Source organism: Aspergillus affinis (genome assembly GCF_023601865.1).
Source record: "Aspergillus affinis strain CMG 70 chromosome Unknown NODE_256_length_16059_cov_84_911974, whole genome shotgun sequence".
Taxonomy (NCBI): domain Eukaryota; kingdom Fungi; phylum Ascomycota; class Eurotiomycetes; order Eurotiales; family Aspergillaceae; genus Aspergillus; species Aspergillus affinis.
In genome coordinates, this window is record NW_026516037.1 from 1 (window position 1) to 16,059 (window position 16,059).

Below are 16,059 nucleotides of genomic sequence, written 5' to 3' on the forward strand. Positions count from 1 at the left end.
GATAAGAACAGCTGCGCGGGTTTGAATCCTCTGGAATTCATTGACTGTCTTCTGGAGCTTCTTGGAACTGACCGTCCAGCTCGTAGGGCTATACCAGGCAGCCGCCCCGTAGAGTAGCTGGGGGACGACCACTGCCAGGTAGATGCGGCGCATGCTCAGCAGGGAGGTCCCCCAGGTCGAGCCTGAGATGCTGCGGATGGCTTCCAAAGACCCGTTCGCCTTGACAAGGGCCTTAGCCCTGTGAGTGTCAAATAAAGAAACCTTGGTCATCAGTAAAGGCCGGTTGAGATGTGAAAAACGTACCGTAAATGAAGAACATTACGCTATCTACTTACCGTTTCTTCGATCATAGATTTTGGCGGTAGCGATGTGGCTATCCAATTCAAAAATAAAGGAACGGAAGATTCGAATTGTAGCAGTTGATCTTCAAGACGGAGAATAACATTAAGACCGGCAGGCCTCACTTCTGGTGCAGAGTCACTGGATCGATCACGCCAAGCCTTGTATACATCAGAAAGAATACCATCTAAGATGGAGTAGAGATTTATCGTCGAAATATAAAATGCGATCAGTTACGGAAAATCCGAATCGGCACCCGATATTAAAACGAGAGACCCTGGTAACGGGGCTCTTGCGAGGTGACTCGTCATGGTCGGTCGCCTATACGTCATGCTGGCGGTTCTGCGACTGCTAGAAAGTCATGTCTGGGAATCTGTAGGGAGCAGATACATACCCATTATGATACAGCCATGCCAGGTTCTCCGATGTATTTCCTGTTCTAATGAGTTTTTCGGGCCTTCCAATTGCATTTCATGCAATCCCAGTCCAAGTGCGAGACGACCAGCCATTCCGGTCGAGTTCCAGCAGCGATGAGGATAAGGAGTGCTCTGCAGAATTAATGCCACTACTAACAGGGTCTGGACCATGGATTTCTATCAATTCAAGCCCAATGTGTCGTTTTGCCCAGAGAAAAAGAGAAACAATGAAAGATTCGCGGTCCTGTACAGGAATCTCCGAGAAATTGAATCGTAGTGCAAATATAGTATTCAGTACACAATTGAAGACGATCGAATTCGGAGCCGAGTTGAACTGATCTCCTAAGCCAACATTAAGATCGTGAGTTTATGGCTGGCGTGACTCTTCGGTACCCAAAGATTTTCATATGCTTGTTGGAAGCCCTAGCGATCAAAGAAAGGATATAGACAATAGACCCTTTCCCAGAAGCAACCTAGCAAATGATCGGCAAGGTCACGAGGAGGTAGCGCAAACACCTCCATTTCGGCAACTGACGCCATGCCAGAACCCCCAAATTGATTATTGCTGACCCAGTCAAGCAGTGGTCTCTTTTGAGAAGCCCACGCATGGCGTCTAGGCTGCCTTTGATCGCTGGTGAGGAGACATACTAGCTATGCGGCTGATGAGCCCCCGAAATACTCTGAGTTTTGGCTGGGGACTGGGTCGTTTTCGTTGATATTGGTCATAGCGCCCATGCCAGTAATGTTACCAGGGGAATCTGTAGTTCGGAGAATATCACTTTGGGCATCTGATAAACCAAGTGCCTGAGGTTCTTGGTTTTGCAGCAAGGGTTCTTCGTAATCACCACCCAGCCCGAGCAATTCAAAATCACCGGACTGTGATGGGAAGACCTCTATTGCTTCTGTTGGTTCTTCGTTAACTATGGCCGACGGGTTTACAGACTCTGAATCGGCATGTTAGGATGCCGAGCCAGCCTCCAGTTCCCGTATCCGATGGAGCAAGGCGCGTACGTATCTGGAACAATTTCGTTAGCAGAATCCCTGGTACTTTTTGGGATAAAGGTTCTGAACTCATTGTTGCTTGCCGTTCGTGCATTTTCCGCTACGTATCTACAGCGGTCGACCAGAAGACTGCGGCGTTTTCAAGCAACACATGTCGGCTTGTGGCTATCGCAGCGAGACTTGCGATCACGACAAGCTTCGCACGCTAGAGGAATTTTTGGACGGCGAGGCTCCTTAGGCTTTTAGTTGGGGGGTTCTTGCTGCATTTTTTCTTGTTCGTTACCATGTCTCTATTGAAAATCCTGGGGAAAGCCTCGTGGTCTGGGAGAGAAAATCATAAGATTCCAACTCATTTTACGAGCACATTAAACAAAGTTAGATAATACCGGAATAACTCCGTTAGTTAACTATTGCCGAGACTCTCGACTGCGTAAAGAGGTTTCGATTTATACTAACCATATCTAGATTGTAACAAAACAGCCCTTAACATCTCAAAATTTCGGTGACTCTTTCACAAATCACATCAAACTGTCACCTTAGTGGTCGTTCTATTCTGTCGGATTCGGGATGCGCACTTTAATGAAATTTATACCTCGTTTGGATTTACCAGCTGTATTATTGACAAAACGCTCAATTATATCAACTAAAACTTGACTAGGGCCTTCATTACTATGCTGGTATAAAGCGCCCTGCATTCCAAATCTTAGTATTTCAAACTATCAGAGGTGTTTTGCAAGACGGGTTGCAACTCATGTGAGGAACCTTGGGCACAATTCATTTCGGGATGGATTGATTGTATCCGCGCTAATTCCGTACTGGATCCTTTCCGAACGAAGATTTTGCGCCTGCGGGATGTCTCCGCGAAGGGATCTACATAACTCTGCTAATGTCAGAATTTTATGTTGGCTGAAATGTAATCAGATGATAATTACAAACGTATTATCTGGTACATCACAAAACATACGAATTCCCTACTCAAGAGTTAACTACTTCAACATTTCGGCAAGATTCCTACCCATTGCTGGTTGATATAACTATACCCTCGTGTGTTATCTAGGCCTCGGGTTTCCTAATTGTATGGGATAGAATTCTGAATATAACGAGTTAGTAGTATTGTATAATCTCAAAGATCCCATACAGGTATAGTCCTTATACTATTACACTTGGCCCAGATTAATCGGTTCTCCTTGCAACTGAGATAATTTCAGCTTCTGCATTAGCCACTGCCAGAGGTTGTCGCCGTCTTTGTCGTCCAAAATCAACTCATGGTGATCGATGGATGGCCGGGCCCAGACAAGATCTGCCTCCTCTGGTGCTATAGACCGAGTGCGCTTCCCAATTTTCCAGCCGCAGAAGGTAGCAACGGCGAGAAATGCCATGGTATAATGGCTAAAAAAGGACCCTACGTCCCAGGTTCCCTTCAAGAAGACCTCGTACCCATATAGAACCTCCACGCCAACAAGCCAAGCTAGGGCAATCCAGGTGCCCCAGGGCTGAAACCACCCACAGTACGGTAGCTCCGAGCGGCCGTACCCCTGCCGGTTGAGAGCCCGGTAGAAGAAGAGATAGTTCACACAGATGGTTATATATGTTATCAGCGTTCCCCCCGTGATAAGGTTTGTTAACCTTAGTCAATTAGCCACATCGAAAGCATGACATCGAGTTGACTCACCAGCTCAAAATGATAGTAGAGCCGCTCCCAAGTTGCAAATATGCCAGACAAGCAAAAGCGAGCGCAGCCATGAGCCCGTATATTGGGACTCCATTCTTCGTGCATCTCCGCAAAAGCTGTGGCGCATGGCCATTTTCTGCCAAGCCAACCAAACTGCGCGAGGTGGTATAAACGCATGCATCCCCGGCTGAGTAGATGGTAGTCACGAAGAGCGCATTAATGACATGTGGCAAGCCTTCAATTTTCATATTTATCATGGCAATCACAAAGGGTGACGACGCTCCGCTTGTCTCGCCTGAAGCGAGCAACTGCAGAAGTTTCGGGTCATTTGCTGGGCATACAATGCCCGCACAGAGGGCGCCGCCAATGAAAAAGGCGCCAAACCGCCAGTAGACTGATTTGAATGCAGCACCCAGTGTCTTCCGGGGCGCCTTCGTCTCGCCCGCCACGACTGCCAGGTATTCCGGACCGGCGATGGTAAAGGCCGCTTGCCAGATGGCCACAAGGACCCCTTGAAATCGCCCGAGATTTCCCGAAGATATGTGCTCCACAAAAGGGCTCTGCAAAGTCCGTCAGAAGAATAGTCGTTCAGGCTGTTTCAATCAACGGGATTCGGAAGCAAATATCACTATACCGGTTGTGTCCAGTTTCGAAAGCCATAAGCATCGTGCTGGGGATTGCCACCTACCATGGTGACGAAGGTAAACAGATATAGAATCAGGATGAGTAAGAGCTTGCCGCTGGAGAGCCAGAACTCAGCTTCCCCGAAGTACTTCACCGCGAAGGCGTTGGTTATTCTGGAATAACATTTTACTCAGCAATTAGCAGTTCTTTTCGAGCCGCTCGATCACCGGATAAACAACTGTGACCTACAGGTATAGCAAGATGGTGACCGATATTACCGCAGCTGACGGGATATCATTGCGCCAGTATGTCAAGACCATATTGAGTGCGGTAATCTCGAACGGAATCAACAGGCCCTCGAACAGGCAGAAGTTCCAACCTATCATGAAGCCCCAAGCCTGGTCGACCCACGTGCTGGCGTGCTGGATAAAGGCGGCACTTACGGGCATGAAGATGGTCATTTCAGCCAGCGAATTGTTGATCTGGGCCATAATGATCGCATGAAGAACAAAACCAACGAGCAAGCTACCAGCCCCTTGCATCACTCCGCGTCCGATCGTGATGAACAGCGCGGTACCGATGGAGCCTCCAACAGCAATCATCTGCACTTGGCGGGAGGTCAGATGGCGTTTCAGAGATTCTTCATCGGCCCAGTCTCTTGGAGTCTTCTCGTGTTCCAGGAGCGACTCGGGCTTTCCGTCCGAGTCGCGCTCAGTCAGGGTAGCTCGAGGTGTCATCTTCACAACTCTTGGTATGTCTGGCCCATTGGTTGATGGGAGAATGCACTTTCAGAACTCAATATCGAAATCAAAGAGGGCGATATAGCCTCAGTGCCGCGCTATATTATTTCGGGGTCGCAACCCATGTAACTGTTTCAAGATGCTGCTTTGTCGATCTATAACAAACAAATGGTTGAGATTTGTATATCGCAACAGCTTATAGAATACGATATCATTAAAAAGAAGAAAAATGATGAGGGAACAATCGAAAGGTACAGTTCGTCGTCTTAGCTCCTTTGCGTGCCTTGACGATACGTAGTATCAGTGCTATTATAAACCCCACTCCAGATCATGGTACAAGGCTCAGGTCTTTATATAGCCTGCGGATAGTACAGGAAGTCCAGAAAACGACTCACATCATTGGGTTCGTTAGATTCCGTTCTAGCTCGTACAGATTTCGGGATGTAGGGGCAAAGGAGCGATATCTCGGTCAGTGGGATGCAATATAGGAGACCAAGAATGTGGAAAAATGCAGGTCAGTATGGTGCTTGATAAGGGAGAGCCGGAAGCTGCATAAGGCCGATTGGTGTGTGGCTGCTTGTCTCAACGACATTTCTCCTGGCAGAATCGCCGTCCATTGTACGGGGAGGTTCGCAGTGATGGAGACCAGGCTCCACAGGCAGGCACCTGCGGGAATCGTTGCAGGACCTCGAGAGACGCCGCTCATTCGGATCTAGATTTCAACTACAAACGAAGCCACTCCCAGGGTGGTCTCTCATCTCTCCCTACAAAAAAGCAATCTTCGGGTGACTGTCATCTGACCGTGTTGTTCGACACTGTATCGTTACAGCGAAGGTCAGCTGAGGGACTGCAACAAGCTCCCTTGCTTCACTCACTCGAGGTATTGAATTGTAAACTTTGGCTGGACCCGGCGATTACTTATGAGGAAAGATCGAGACCTCGTTTATATCACATGCCTCGACGCAAGGGGCCAATTCCGCCTGGCGACTTGAACAAAAATCCCACTATGGCAGCCCTAACATTTGCTTTTCCAGTCCCAGAACAGTTTCTAGTTACTCGATCCAAGGTACTCTGGAGACTTTCGAGTGCAATAAATCCTCCTTGCACTGTGATGATAAGATTTTCACGTTGCGATTTGGGGCCTACTGTGTCTAGACCTTTGTATCTCACGCCTTGTCTCATAGGCATAAGTGTATTCAAGATTCCAATCCTTGCTCTTTCACTTATTCTATGCATGACACACAAGGGTTGGAAGTCATTGTCCAAAATTCCGCGTTTGAGGTCGACGTGAAGGAAATTATAGTATGTAAATAACGGCCAGTTCGACGATAGGGATAGGTAGATGATTATGATAAGATCGGCTCGGCTCGGGTCGGCTCTGCTCGGCTCAACGCGGGGTCGCCAGCGGCATCGGACCCTTGGTTTCCCATCCTTGGATCGTGTTCGTGGGGCATTGGTCTCGCAACACAGGACTCCTCTATTACCTCTGTCGAATGCAAAAATTCTTAATCAAAGCCCATGGGAAACCTTGGGACGAAAACATATGATGTATAGACGTTTCAAAGAAGGGCTGAAAACGGTCGCAACACTCGTAGAGCGTCATCGTAAAGACGTAGCACGGAAGACCATCCCCGGTTCAAACCTCATAGAGCTCCGTAAGCATGGCCTCGATGAACTCCTTTTGCTCAATCAGCCAGCTTCTCGCATCGGAGGTATCGAATCTTCGCTTGGCCACTTCACGCTGGCGTTCGGTTTCCAAGCGGGCACGAATGCGCTCCTCCAAAATCTCTAGGCGGTACTCGGTATACTGGCTATAAAGGTCTGGCAGAACGCTGATCCCCCGAACCCCCGTTAGAATCGACTCATCCTTGACAAATGGCGACTTGGGTCGAAAGGCAGTAACCATGCTGATTCGTTCACGACCGCCTAACGCCTGGAGGGCCTGGTGCTCGATATACCTCCCCTGCATTACCACCGCGGTTCCCTGTCCTGAGTTAATGACTGGGCACAAGATGATACGAGTGGCATCAGGTATCAGGAAACTTGCCATAGCCGGTCCACGGACTTTCATCACTTCCCCGGTTCCCGTCCTCAGCACCGTCTCCCCTCCAATCATGCCCTCGCAGTTGGAGAGCATAGTCACGCACACAAATGGAAAGCTGTCGTAGTGCCACGCTACACTCGGCAGGTTTTCGTCAGACGACTCTTCTAGAGACGACGTCAAATCTAAGCTTCCCGAACCAATCGAAATGTTGATGGTGGCAATATCATGATCAAACACAGGGACCAAATTAATCCCGGCTACCTGGGAGATCTTAACTAGGAGCTCCGGTGAGTTCCACGCACTATAGGTGAATGGGGCCCGCCTAGTCTCGGTTAGAACAAGTTCTGGAGAACTCAAGGGCCAACTTACCCAGGGCCCATGCCCCGAATCATGTTCTTATTGAAGGTCGATGCAAATTGGCAGTGATCGAGAACCTGGCGGCTAAATATTTCCGCTCTCATTTGCGTGACGGAGTCTTCAGTGAATAGTGGAAAGGGTTCAGACACGGCATGCGGCGAGATACCCTGGCCCTCGAGCCCGATCTCTGTCATCGTGTAGATTCTGCTTGGTGGTTCGAAGTTAAGGTGTTTCTTGGCATCGAATGACTCTCGCTTATCGATATGAGCACCGTCTATGAGCCACTGGGGCAGCAGATTGGCGGGGCGAGTCGCTGTCTTAGTTGCAGGGCCAACTACTTTGGGTGGCCCTGTCATTGAAGAAATTGTGGCAGCAGGAGCCATCATGTACCACAATCAAAAGCTTGCCTGTGGTACTCCGCGTGCGTGAGGATCGGTGAGAAGAAAAGTACATGAAGAGTGAGCCTGATGATAGTAGCTCGCTCGGAATATGCTTTCCGGAAGGGAGTGGCACCATTCAAGCGTGCCTCGACGTCGATGCAACTGGAAAAATAGTTTTCTTGGACACTAACCTCTAGGTCGTGGAAGAAATAATGATAGGCATATATTTACTGTGCCATGAGACTATCCTACATTGGAATAAACGGTTTTTTGTTTTCATGCAGAATTCCCTCGGGAGGGAGACCCGATCGATATCCCTGGGCACTTCCGATCCCTGAAGAGAAGGCTTAGCCCACGACACTATTTGTGACACGCTCCCACCCACTTTGTGAACCCGAGTCTAACGGGTAACTGTGTTTTTTCATAGTGTGGGTCGTTGATTGGGTGGTCGGATCGATCCCGAAAAGTCTCCACGCGATACCGTATCGTTTGCATTTCGCGCTAAGTGATCGTCCGGGAGTATCTTGAGGTTGCAGGTATCCTTGAGCGCGGCCGGGTATCAGTTGATCGGTGCAGTCCAAGTACGCAACGAAGCCGTCTCTCCGGGCACCGGTTAGGGTCGGCTTGTTGACTCGACGGTCGGATGGCGGACCCGATCCCTCCGTAGTTAGTGACCCTGCCTGGGTCCAGAAATGCCGAGGAGCCGTCGGAGCAAGGCGCGGTATTGCTTGAGAGACACAGTAGAAATTCAAGTATCTCTACAAAGCTACTTATAACAGATACCCGGACAAGAAATAAAATGAACCGTAAGAGAAACTTGTTGAGTGCTACGTTCACATTGAGCATATCGTTGGTACATATACACAATGGCCTCGATCTTTGCATCTGGCCTGAAGGACCCTAGCCTCTTCGTCGAGAAGACATTCATCGACAGGCAGTGGGTACCCTCCTGTTCTAATGTGACGTTTAATATTTATAATCCTGCGTCCGAAGCGCTCGTTGGAACTTGCCCTGAATCGAACGCAGAAGACCTTAATGACGCCATTCAAGCAGCTGCCCGAGCATTCCCAACATGGCGGACGTTGTCCGAGAGACAACGGGGCCGTATTCTGCGCCGCTTGACAGATCTTTTGGTAGACAACAAAGAAGACATCGGCCGCATCATCACGGCAGAAAATAGCAAGGCCAAAGCCGACGCTGGGGGAGAAGCCGTCTTTGCAGCTAGTTTTTCGAAGGGTTCGCTGAAGAGGCGCCGCGCATCTACGGGGATGTCCTGCCACACAGCAATCCTACCAGCCGCACGCAGGTGCTCAAGGAGCCCGTCGGCGTCTGTAGTCTTATTACACCGTGGAACTTCCCTATCGCCATGGGAGCGCGCAAAGTGGCCGCCGCATTAGCTGCTGGGTGTACCGTGGTGCTGAAGTCGGACGGATTGACGCCGTTTGCCTCCAACGTGATGGCGGCGCTGGGAGAGCGAGCCGGCGTGCCTCGGGACCTCTTCAATGTCGTAACGGCCTTGACCAGCACACCCTCCCTCGGTCGGTTGCTCTGCGAGTCCGAAATTTTGAAAAAGATCTCGTTCACAGGTTCCACTCGCGTGGGCCGTCTTCTCATGCAACAATCCAGCCAGACCTTGAAGAAATTGAGTCTGGAACTGGGGGGCAATGCCCCGTTTATTGTCTTCGATGACGCCGATGTCGAGACCGCAGTTGGTAGCGCTCTAATCAGCAAATTCAAAGTGACAGGCCAGACCTGCGTCTGCGCCAATCGTATATTTGTCCAACAAGGAATCTACGATCGCTTCAGCCAGCGACTGGTGCAAGAAGTGCAGAAGTACGTGGTTGGAAACGCCCTAGAGGATGCCTCAGTAACCCACGGCCGTTGACGAACGGGGTGGCTAAAGTGACTGAGCATATTCAAGACGCTGTAGGCAAGAAGGCCACTGTCCTCCTAGGGGGAAACCGCCTGCCTGCTTTGGGGCCCAACTTCCACGAGCTCACCATTCTGGGCGACGTCGATGACTTGATGCAGGTGGCTAGAGAGGAAACCTTCGGTCCGCTGGCGGCACTGGCTAGATTCTCAACCAAGGATGAAGTGGTGCGGCGGGCCAACGACTGCGACGTGGGTTTAGCTTCTCATCTCATTACAAATGACCTAGCCAAGGCGCATCGTGTGTCCCAAAGGCTAGAGGTCGGCATGGTGGCCATCAATACCGGTGTGATTTCTGACGCTGCGACACCGTAAGTAAGCCCCTTATGGACACTAAGGCCATCCCTGACATATATTAATCTACAACGGCAGGTTTGGTGGTGTTAAATACTCGGGGATGGGGCGTGAGGGCAGCAAGTATGGGGTAGAAGAATACCTGAGCGTGAAGATGGTTGTCACTGGTGGAATCAACACGGTGCATACTGCTCATCTGTAAAGGTGGATCTTGAGGAGACCCTGGTTTGATATGGAGAGATTGGAATAATTGTTGTATGAGCTTATGCCACCGTTATCATCTCTTTGTGGTTTGTCAGGAATATAGAAGTGCCTTTCAGGAAGGATCATTGGAGAAGACGGCACGAGGAAAGAAGATAATCTTCAACAAGCATTACATAGAGCATGATACGGATACGTCTAGAAGACAATTGAAACTTCCTCACTGCACCGCCATTTCCCAAATTCCAGCCAAGTCCTCATCCGGGCTAATGTTATCTACGATGCCTAGCGCTGTCGTAGGCTTTTTATACCCCAGTAACTCGAGCATCTTGGGGCTCATCTGACATACTTTGCTTCGCGGGACAGCCAAAAACTGATTCTCCTCTGTCCGCAGAGTCCCGCGAACAAAGAACAGGCTGTACATTGTCCGAATCGACCCCGGAATTGAGTTATGCCCTCCGCCATGGTACGTCGACGCAAGGAAAATCAACGCGGATCCTGGGGACATCTCTAACCCAGGGACGTTAGTCGTCGACTAATGATATCCGAATAAGGGAGCCTACCAGCAAAGCAGACCTGATCCTCGCTCGCCTCCTTCTCGTCATCCCACTTATGGCTTCCCGGAATCACCATCGTGGCCCCGTTTTGCCGAGTCACCTCGCATCCGGCGATAAGACATCCAAACTGGCTGGTCTTTTTGAAGCTCCACGGGCCACGTCTATCATGTCGAATGCCATGAACATTGTCGTCGCGGTGCAATAGCTGACGCGGGGCCTCGTACCCGATGTTCATCGATACGCTCAGGCTGAGGAGGGGATCGATGATGTTAGGCTCCATATGGCCCTCACGGTTGACCGTGAATTCTTCACGCAGGATGCGCTGTCGGAGACCTTCCAGCACCGGTAGTTCGCAAATTCGAGCGACGGTCGGAGACTTGCCCACGAGTCCGGGCACCAGAGTCGTCTGTGCCGGGATCGTCGTGAACGCATCGCCGCTGCTGCTGACCTCGCCCTCGGCCGGGTGGCGGGCCAGTCTGCCGTCCCAGGGCTCCAGTTCTGCGCCGATAGTGGCGAGATCCTGCGGCGACACAAGTTCTTGCAGGATCACCCCGCCATCACGTTCCAGCTGGGCGAGAATGTACTCGATGGGAGTGGTAGCCGGAATCGTTTTCAGGCTACACCGCGGCTTGTAGTCGGGATCAATAGGCGACGGAATAGGCAAGGCGAGGCGCGTCATGATGTCTGCTGGATGATTTTACCTCATGGAGGTCGGGTGGAGGTTCTGAGACGACAGGGTTGGAAAGGACACGAACCGGAACCACGCCGTGATACCCGAGATCGGGAGAGCCAGCCGATGTAACTAAGCCCAGGATCGACATCTCCGCACTCGCCTCGGAACTCAGGTCCTGCTAGACCCTGTCGCAATGCAATGTTCTTCATGCCTAGTACAGCCGAGCAATCCGAGATAGGCTCGGTGGGCGACGGCCGGTGATAAATGACATCTTGCGTGTATTCTAGACGCTACAGGTACGCTACGAGGGGAGATATATACTGCTTCAACTTCCGATCTGAGGTCTCCTTCTCTTCTCACTAACAAGAAGAGAGCAGAGATATCGCACATTTTTGATCTTCATTCAACAGAATTCCCCGCTGCACATTGTCGCCTTCTGAATTCGGCCTTTCACAATTCAGGCAAAAGAGCTCCAGGAGATTGCGCGGGTCCTAGGCACTGCACGCGAGAGCCAGACCCCATCCAGGCACCCACCAAAACCTGGCCGGCTCTAGATGCCGACAGCACTTTTGAGGTGCAGCGGATCGGCGCGGACGAGGCCCTCAAGAAGGGCGACCATCTCGTCGGTTATAAATTGGGCAACATCGCCAAAGTCATGCAAAACGCCTTCGGACTCGATCATCCGGACTACGGGTTCCTCCTAGCTAGCACGACCATTTATGAAGGCACGTCCGTGCCGCGCAACAAGTACATTAAACCCTTTGTGGAGCTCGAGCCAGCCTTCGTGTTGCGCGCGCCTTTACGCGGGCCTAATGCCACCATCGTGGACGTGATGAATGCCAATGACTACGCCATCCCTGCCATCGAGATTATCAACTCGCGCGTGCAGAACTGGGCCATCGACCTACCGGACACGCTGGCGGATAACGGGCCGACGGGCTCCATCATCCTCGGCGGCACGCCGCGGAAATTGACTGAACTGACTCTGCGCGACACGCGCGGCATCTTGCACTTCAACGGCCGCGAGGTAATGACGGGCAACACGGCCAACGTGCTGGGGAATCCACTGTCGGCCGTCGCATGGCTGGTTAGCCGATTGGCTGCCTACGATATCGAATTCCAGCCGGGGCGGGTGATTTTGCCGGGCAGTTGTCTAGAGGCAGTGCCCATGGAGGAGACTGGGCATTGGAAATGCACCTTTGAGGGCTGGGGTACGATTGAATTCGATGTGGTTTGATGATGGTTGAGAAATAGTCCTCGGCATACTATGATATTTGCGGATGTGAGATAAGGCTTGCGGGCAGGTTCGTGAGAATTGATGAGCAGCAGGCTAATTTAATTTGGCATTGATGAAAGATGATGTCGATTATACAAGCGACTTCTTGGTGGCCGCTACAATTAGCAAACCGGAAATTGACAGTCATATAGTTACCAAAGTCCAAGGGTTAATCAATATATTTCTCATCCGTTGGTTTATGTTCTGGTAATGGGGCCAAATCGAGTAAGTCGCGACGGGCCCATGTCGACAGAGAGAAATGCCATGTCGTACACGGCTTTATTCGTTTCTCAGGGGGATTTGGGACTAGAGGCCGGACCACTTTAATCGAATTATCTTGGTGCTTTTCGGCTGCGTGATCGGCTCGAGAGTAAATTAGGGCAGTATTCATGTGTAAAATAGACCTATTATTCAAATAAATAACAATCTTGAGTCAAAGATGGGGGCTGGGTTAATTCAGCCTGGGTAGGAAAGGAGGCAAACGGGAATATCAGTAGACAATTCAAGAATAGCTGGGCTCAGAATGCGGACTTTCGCATCTGACCCGGGTCCAGAATACTGTGGCTAACGGGATTCCCGATCTGATTGACGATTGAGAGAAACTCGTCGGAGGAGATGCCGATGTTCTCCAGAAATTCTAGATTGCTGGTAATCGGCGGCAGCGCCGAGGGTGAACAACCGGGATCTCCGATCATCGACGGCGTCATGGTGGCCGGGCCGGTCAGTGTCGTATCTTCCTCCGGCTCGTGCGTGAGGTCGCCCACGTCCTGGTCGGGACTTAGAAGCGTCAGCGTCTGGAGACCACGCCGCTCAATGCGCGCACCCAGCTCGCAGAACAGGCCTTCCAGATGGGTCAACTCGGTCTTGCGTGTTACTGCCAGTCGATTTCCTTTGTAGATCATCTCATCTAGAATCGCGTGCGCCTCCGCGGTGTAACTCTGGCCCTCCGTAGCGTGCGGGAAAAGGGTCGTAGCCATCAGCAATAGGATAGCAGCCCCGTAGGTATACTCTAGCTGAAAAGGCAAAAAGACCTCTCAACACGGTGTCAGCTCGCAGCAAGTCTGAATCGCGATCGATTCGCTCACCCAGAAGGCTGTCCTCGTCCGACAGTATTTGCAGCGTCTTCGCCGCGGACTTGATTCCGGTCGAGATCAAGGTCTTTGTCGGGGCCAGGAAACTCTCCCAATTTTCTTCCTCATGACCAAGCTTGTCCAGTCGTTCCTTTAATACGGATAGCAACAACGGTCGCGTGGCGAAAATCACGCACTGTAGATCTTCATCAGCCGACGAGGCTCTGCACATATCAACGGGGGCACGCTGTTAAGCTCCCGCATTGTTTGAGCAAAAGCCAACATGTCCCTCCGGCGGAAGAATATCGGATCGTACCTGATGATACAGCAGAGTGATATGCCGCGTACCTCTAGGCATTGTATCGACCGAGTTTTGAAATTTGAGGTGAATGATATTTTCGATCTCCTGGGCGTGTCCAGCCATAGTTTGCAGGATGGATCTCGTCTTTTCAAGGAAAGTGCCGAGAGCGGTCGTTTCGTTCTTGTATATGGCTTGAGGCAGGGGTGTGAGGCCCGGTCCACGTGGGGAAGCCGGTTGACTTACTAGTGAGAATAAAGGAAAGAAGATGCGACAGCTTCACATGGAGACTGAGAGTGGCATCCCGCTGGGAGCAGGTACTGGGCGGATCAATGACGGTGGTAATATCGTCATCATGCGTGGTCATAGGTAGCCCAACTGATGACGAAAAATGCCGGTCCATCACGTACAGCGTCCACCAAAGGTTACGACAACGCGCCACCGTCTCCACGCCCAGTTCGTCTTCGGGCAACTCTGTATGTAAACCATCCATTTGAGCGATGCGGATGGCCTGACCTACCTGCAGGTGGGATGACAGTCAGTACATGGTTCCTCTCACGAGCTATGGGAGCTGGGAAGAGAGGGGGTAAAGAAGCTGACGTAGACGTGTGCCGATTCCCGGTGGTCAATGCAATACAAGTACAAGCCGGCTAGCGCCAGGACCTCCGTTGCCAGCAGGCTATCCTTCCAGAGCGATGCGTGGTCGGGAATCAGCGACATGGCTCGGACGAAGAATTTCGAACCCGGAGGATCCTGCGTCGCCCGCGATTGCAGAAAAGCGTTACCAAAGGCCAGCACCAGAAGGAATTGGACAAACCAGAGACGACATTCAGCGGCCTTCTGGGCAGCGGCTCCAAAGTAGAATTCATGCACGTGGGCTAGAAACGTCTCCTCGTCGAAGAAACGATAGTTCTGGTGGAGATGGAATTTAACGGTGTTGAAGAGATACAGCGCGTGGTCAATGGACGGCAGGCCGGTGATGTCCGGCGGGTCATCGAACGCAGCCGGCCTCCACCGTAGCGGATACACATCGCAGTCCAGGGAGTTCGGAACCGTGTAGGGCGACGGCATATGGAGCTTCTCGGTCATCATAACCGAGAGTCGTGCGGTGAACGACCATACTGACGTCGGGGCCAACCAGACTAAGTGACAACAGTGGATCGCGTCAGTGAATCTTCTCCCCACCACGATCTCTGGGGGAAGGGAGATATACTCCAGTTTCGTTTGTTCTTGTAAGAGTTCTTGATTGTTCTCGAGGGCAGCGTAAATGGGCTGATCCACACGCTGCGGCCGTTATCAATGGTTGGATACGGAGGCAACTCATCGGTGCGGGGGGACACGGTCGCCGCCCGAGCCTCCGGTCCGAACGCCACGTCGACGGTGCGTTTCGTTCCCAGCGACGATTGCGGTTTCTCTCGCACCTGTCGCTGTAGTTCCTGGAGATATCTAGAGCATGGGGTTGGCGTTGGGTGTCCAGCGCATCATATATAACGGAGGGGGAGCGACGCACTTCTGGGCCACCGTAACTTTGTTGCCTCCTTCGACAAAGTGACAATTCAGGGCACGACGCTGGCAGTTGGCACACGGATCGTCTCCCGAGCATTTGATCTTGCTTTGCCGGCATGCCACACATCTAGCGAGTCTCGATCAGGGTTCCACATCCCACATCTCGCGGTCGACACAACAAGGGAGGGGAAGGGGAGCTCACGCGTTAGTAGTGCGTCGTAATTTACGAGATTCGATTGGCACCTCGGTTGCCATGACCGGCAGAGGATGATACTCCACTGTACGGTCCCAGGTGGCAAGCTGATGAAGGGGGCCGACAGAGGTTGCTTTGTATGTATCGGAGTATGTTGGACGCCGCCTGTTTTGATATGCAGAGACTCCCCTGGCGGTCACGGGACCCGCCCTCACCCCGCAGAGGGTCCTCCTGCCTAATCGGGCGCTCCCCCCCGCGTTTCTTTTCCTCTTTCGGGCTGGTCTTAGGGCTGGCGATGCATGACTTTATTATGTTCCATTATCTTCCCTTCCCGCGGTGGCCGCCAGTCATGTCCAGCCCAGTATCTCTTACAAAGTCAATTATAATCATAGGTACTCTAGATACACACACTAGCGGGGGGGGGGGGGGGGGGGGGGCCCGCCCGGGGGGGGGGGGCGGCGGGGGGCGGGGGGGGCGGCGGGGCCGGC

At 51.7% G+C, this 16,059-nt stretch overlaps 7 protein-coding genes across 7 annotated transcripts; 2 read left to right on the forward strand and 5 right to left on the reverse strand.

Moving 5' to 3' along the window:
* On the reverse strand, positions 1-270 carry KD926_005175 (putative reverse transcriptase; the record flags this gene model as incomplete). Its single annotated transcript, XM_053095485.1, has 1 exon — positions 1-270. A coding segment is annotated over one exon (270 nt), but the record flags the coding sequence as incomplete, so codon positions are not given.
* Positions 271-2,914: 2,644 nt separating this feature from the next.
* Positions 2,915-4,790, reverse strand: KD926_005176 (AAT family amino acid transporter; the record flags this gene model as incomplete). The annotated part of the gene is made up of 4 exons (XM_053095486.1): positions 2,915-3,383; positions 3,430-3,989; positions 4,064-4,226; positions 4,303-4,790. 4 exons carry the CDS (start codon positions 4,788-4,790, stop codon positions 2,915-2,917), a joined length of 1,680 nt encoding a protein of 559 aa, XP_052949847.1.
* A 1,639-nt stretch (positions 4,791-6,429) lies between these two features.
* Positions 6,430-7,550, reverse strand: KD926_005177 (uncharacterized protein; the record flags this gene model as incomplete). Its single annotated transcript, XM_053095487.1, has 2 exons — positions 6,430-7,159; positions 7,207-7,550. The coding sequence occupies 2 exons, from the start codon at positions 7,548-7,550 to the stop codon at positions 6,430-6,432; spliced, it is 1,074 nt and encodes a 357-aa protein (XP_052949848.1).
* Positions 7,551-8,440: 890 nt separating this feature from the next.
* KD926_005178 (NAD-dependent succinate-semialdehyde dehydrogenase) lies at positions 8,441-9,999 on the forward strand (the record flags this gene model as incomplete). Its single annotated transcript, XM_053095488.1, has 4 exons — positions 8,441-8,707; positions 8,800-9,441; positions 9,486-9,814; positions 9,876-9,999. The coding sequence occupies 4 exons, from the start codon at positions 8,441-8,443 to the stop codon at positions 9,997-9,999; spliced, it is 1,362 nt and encodes a 453-aa protein (XP_052949849.1).
* A 219-nt stretch (positions 10,000-10,218) lies between these two features.
* KD926_005179 (phytanoyl-CoA dioxygenase family protein) lies at positions 10,219-11,234 on the reverse strand (the record flags this gene model as incomplete). The annotated part of the gene is made up of 2 exons (XM_053095489.1): positions 10,219-10,508; positions 10,562-11,234. The coding sequence occupies 2 exons, from the start codon at positions 11,232-11,234 to the stop codon at positions 10,219-10,221; spliced, it is 963 nt and encodes a 320-aa protein (XP_052949850.1).
* A 192-nt stretch (positions 11,235-11,426) lies between these two features.
* On the forward strand, positions 11,427-12,465 carry KD926_005180 (2-keto-4-pentenoate hydratase; the record flags this gene model as incomplete). The annotated part of the gene is made up of 2 exons (XM_053095490.1): positions 11,427-11,485; positions 11,724-12,465. The coding sequence occupies 2 exons, from the start codon at positions 11,427-11,429 to the stop codon at positions 12,463-12,465; spliced, it is 801 nt and encodes a 266-aa protein (XP_052949851.1).
* Positions 12,466-13,022: 557 nt separating this feature from the next.
* KD926_005181 (Zn(II)2Cys6 transcription factor) lies at positions 13,023-15,633 on the reverse strand (the record flags this gene model as incomplete). Its single annotated transcript, XM_053095491.1, has 8 exons — positions 13,023-13,513; positions 13,590-13,821; positions 13,891-14,066; positions 14,119-14,392; positions 14,473-15,014; positions 15,086-15,318; positions 15,383-15,505; positions 15,581-15,633. The coding sequence occupies 8 exons, from the start codon at positions 15,631-15,633 to the stop codon at positions 13,023-13,025; spliced, it is 2,124 nt and encodes a 707-aa protein (XP_052949852.1).
* Between the last annotated feature and the right edge of the window lie 426 nt (positions 15,634-16,059).